The sequence below is a fragment of the Myotis brandtii genome, unplaced genomic scaffold, assembly GCF_000412655.1.
Source record: "Myotis brandtii unplaced genomic scaffold, ASM41265v1 scaffold357, whole genome shotgun sequence".
Classification (NCBI taxonomy): domain Eukaryota; kingdom Metazoa; phylum Chordata; class Mammalia; order Chiroptera; family Vespertilionidae; genus Myotis; species Myotis brandtii.
The window spans coordinates 788,738-791,088 of record NW_005363729.1 but is presented as its reverse complement, the minus strand read 5'-3'; the positions used below and the strand labels follow the sequence as shown (position 1 = coordinate 791,088).

The 2,351-nt window shown below is 64.7% G+C and overlaps 1 protein-coding gene across 1 annotated transcript in view; it reads left to right on the top strand.

Moving 5' to 3' along the window:
- Nucleotides 1-2,351, top strand: part of ADAMTSL2 (ADAMTS-like 2) — a 27,753-nt gene that overhangs the window by 24,669 nt on the left and 733 nt on the right. Inside the window, exons 13-14 of the mRNA XM_014544221.1 lie at nucleotides 299-555; nucleotides 2,121-2,265. Of these exons, the coding sequence (XP_014399707.1) occupies nucleotides 299-555; nucleotides 2,121-2,265 (402 nt within the window). The remainder of the gene's footprint in view (nucleotides 1-298; nucleotides 556-2,120; nucleotides 2,266-2,351) is intronic.

Genomic DNA, 2,351 nt, shown 5'->3' with positions numbered 1-2,351 from the left:
ATGTAGGGAGAGCTGGCCGCTTGCTTCTGGCCCACAGGTCCTTGTTCTCATGGCCAACTTCAGGGTCACAACCTGCGGTCTCAGACCAGTTGCTCTCCCCCAGCTGAGCTGTCTCAGGCGACTGCTAGGCGCCAAGTCATCTTGGGCCAAATGGTCATGAACCATTTTGTTTCAGAACAGCTGGTTCTCTGCTAAATTGCTTTTGATCAAACCCGTTTGGGGCCAAATGGTTGTCGACCAGAGTTCTCAGCCATTATGCCACCCACCTCAGCCTTTCACCCGATCGCTATAGACTAAGCCATGACCACCGGAGCCGCCCCGGGCCGTGTTCTGGCCTCTGACCCCCGGCCTCTGACCCCGTCTATTCCCTGGCCTCAGTGCAACACCACCTGCGGCCGAGGTGTGAAGAAGAGGCTGGTCCTGTGCATGGAGCTGACCAATGGGAAGCTGCAGATACGCAGCGACCCCGAGTGCGGGCTGGCCACCAAGCCGCCCGAGGAGAGCATGTGCTTCGAGAGGCCCTGCTTCAAGTGGTACACCAGCCCGTGGTCTGAGGTGAGCAGCTGCCCGCTCGCCCCTCTGAGGCCGCCCGGGGGCCAGGCCTGAGGTCTGATCCTGTCTTGGTACCTCCTCTCCTGCCCCAAGTGCCCTGCATGTCCCCCTTGTCAGCCTCCGTCATGGCTTCTGTCTTCAGAAAGCTTCTCAACTCTGCCAAGTCAGCTGGCACAAGAGCCACCTCTTCCAGGAAGCCTTCTTGGATCTCACCTCTGGGATCCCTGCAACGCTGGTCCTGGGCCTTTCCTCGTCTGGGTCACTTCTGTTCTTGCATTGCAGCCTTTCAGTCATGCATTTCACAACACTGTGCCTGACACTTGTCATGGAGCAGACAGAGGGCCCTTAGGGCGTGTGGGCTGCGTCAGACAGCGCCCTGGCCCGGGACAGAGTCTAGGCAGGATGCAGGATCAGGGGTGCAGAGACGCGGTGGGACATGTGCGTGGGGGCAAAGGGAAGCCAGAAGGAAGGGCAGCAGCTCCTGATCCTGGGGGACACCTCAGCCAGGGGGACTAGGAGGGGCTAGTGGCTATGGAGATCAGGACATGTCAGGGTGCAGGGGGCCCCCCTGAAATGGCTGGGTTCGGCTGGGAGGTGAGGGTGGGAAGGGCAGCAGGTGTGGCTGGGCTAGGGCTTGGGGTCCCCAGAAGCCATGCTGAACCTGCAGCTTGAAAAGGACATGGGGCCGCAGCTGTGGGTGGGGAGGGCAGCTGTGGGCCGGGCAGGACCTGGGTTCCGTGCCCTTTCTTCCCCGGTGCAGTGCTGTGCTGGGTGCCAACCCCGAAGGGAGGGGAGCCATGAACTTGGGGGGGGGAGCCCAAAAGACAGCCTGGGCGCGCTGGGGGAGGGGCACCCCTATATGCCCCATGACAGTGATTGGGGGAGAGGTGCCTGGTGCGGGCAGTGGGTGTGGGAGGCTCGGTAAGAGCTTGCTACACCAGCTGCTTCACCCTCCATGGGGACAGAGGAGTAGGTGCCCGAGGCTCCGCGGGGCGCCCACCAAGGCTGGCTGTCCTCTGCGCTCCGTGCTGAGCCAAGCCGCGTGCGGGCATGGCGGGCGGCGCTCCCCGCTAAGTCCCAGACAGGCCTGGGTGACGTGGGGTCAGCCGTGTGGGGGAGCGAGGGGAGCCGCACCTGCGGGCTGTTGGCAGGGGGACGTGGGGGTAGCTGGGGTCAGCAGCTGTCCCTGGCGTTTGGTAGCTCCGCGGGGTTTTCCGAGGGCAACATCTGGACAGGGAGCCGCGGAGGGGGCTTTGGGAGCCCGTTCAGTTGGCCCACCGCAAACACGGCTCTTTACTGGAGTGGAGAGCGGTGCTCTGGGTCCTGGTCCCACGTCCTGGGCATCGAGGGACCCGGGAAAGCCGGGGGGGATAGTCGAGAGAGGGGGCTCACCCCCTCCTGTGCAGACAGGGAAACTGAGGCAGCACTGGGTGGGGCTGAGTACCAGTCTCCTGACTGCCAGCCATGCCCTCCCCTGCCCTCGTCACCCAGGCTCTGTGTGTCCCGCGTGAGCTGGGGCTCAGCAGCCGGTGGCGGCGGTGGGTCCCACGCCCTCTCTCCCCCGTCAGTGCACCAAGACCTGCGGGATGGGCGTGCGGATGCGCGACGTGAAGTGCTACCAGGGGACTGACATCGTCCGAGGCTGCGACCCGCTGGTGAAGCCCGTGGGCAGACTGGCCTGTGACCTGCAGCCCTGCCCCACGGAGCCCCCAGGTGAGGGGGCCGTGGGCTTCCCGAGGAGGGGTGGGCAGAGCCAGGGCCTGGGATGTGGGCCTGGGGACCAGGCAGGGGAGGTGCCC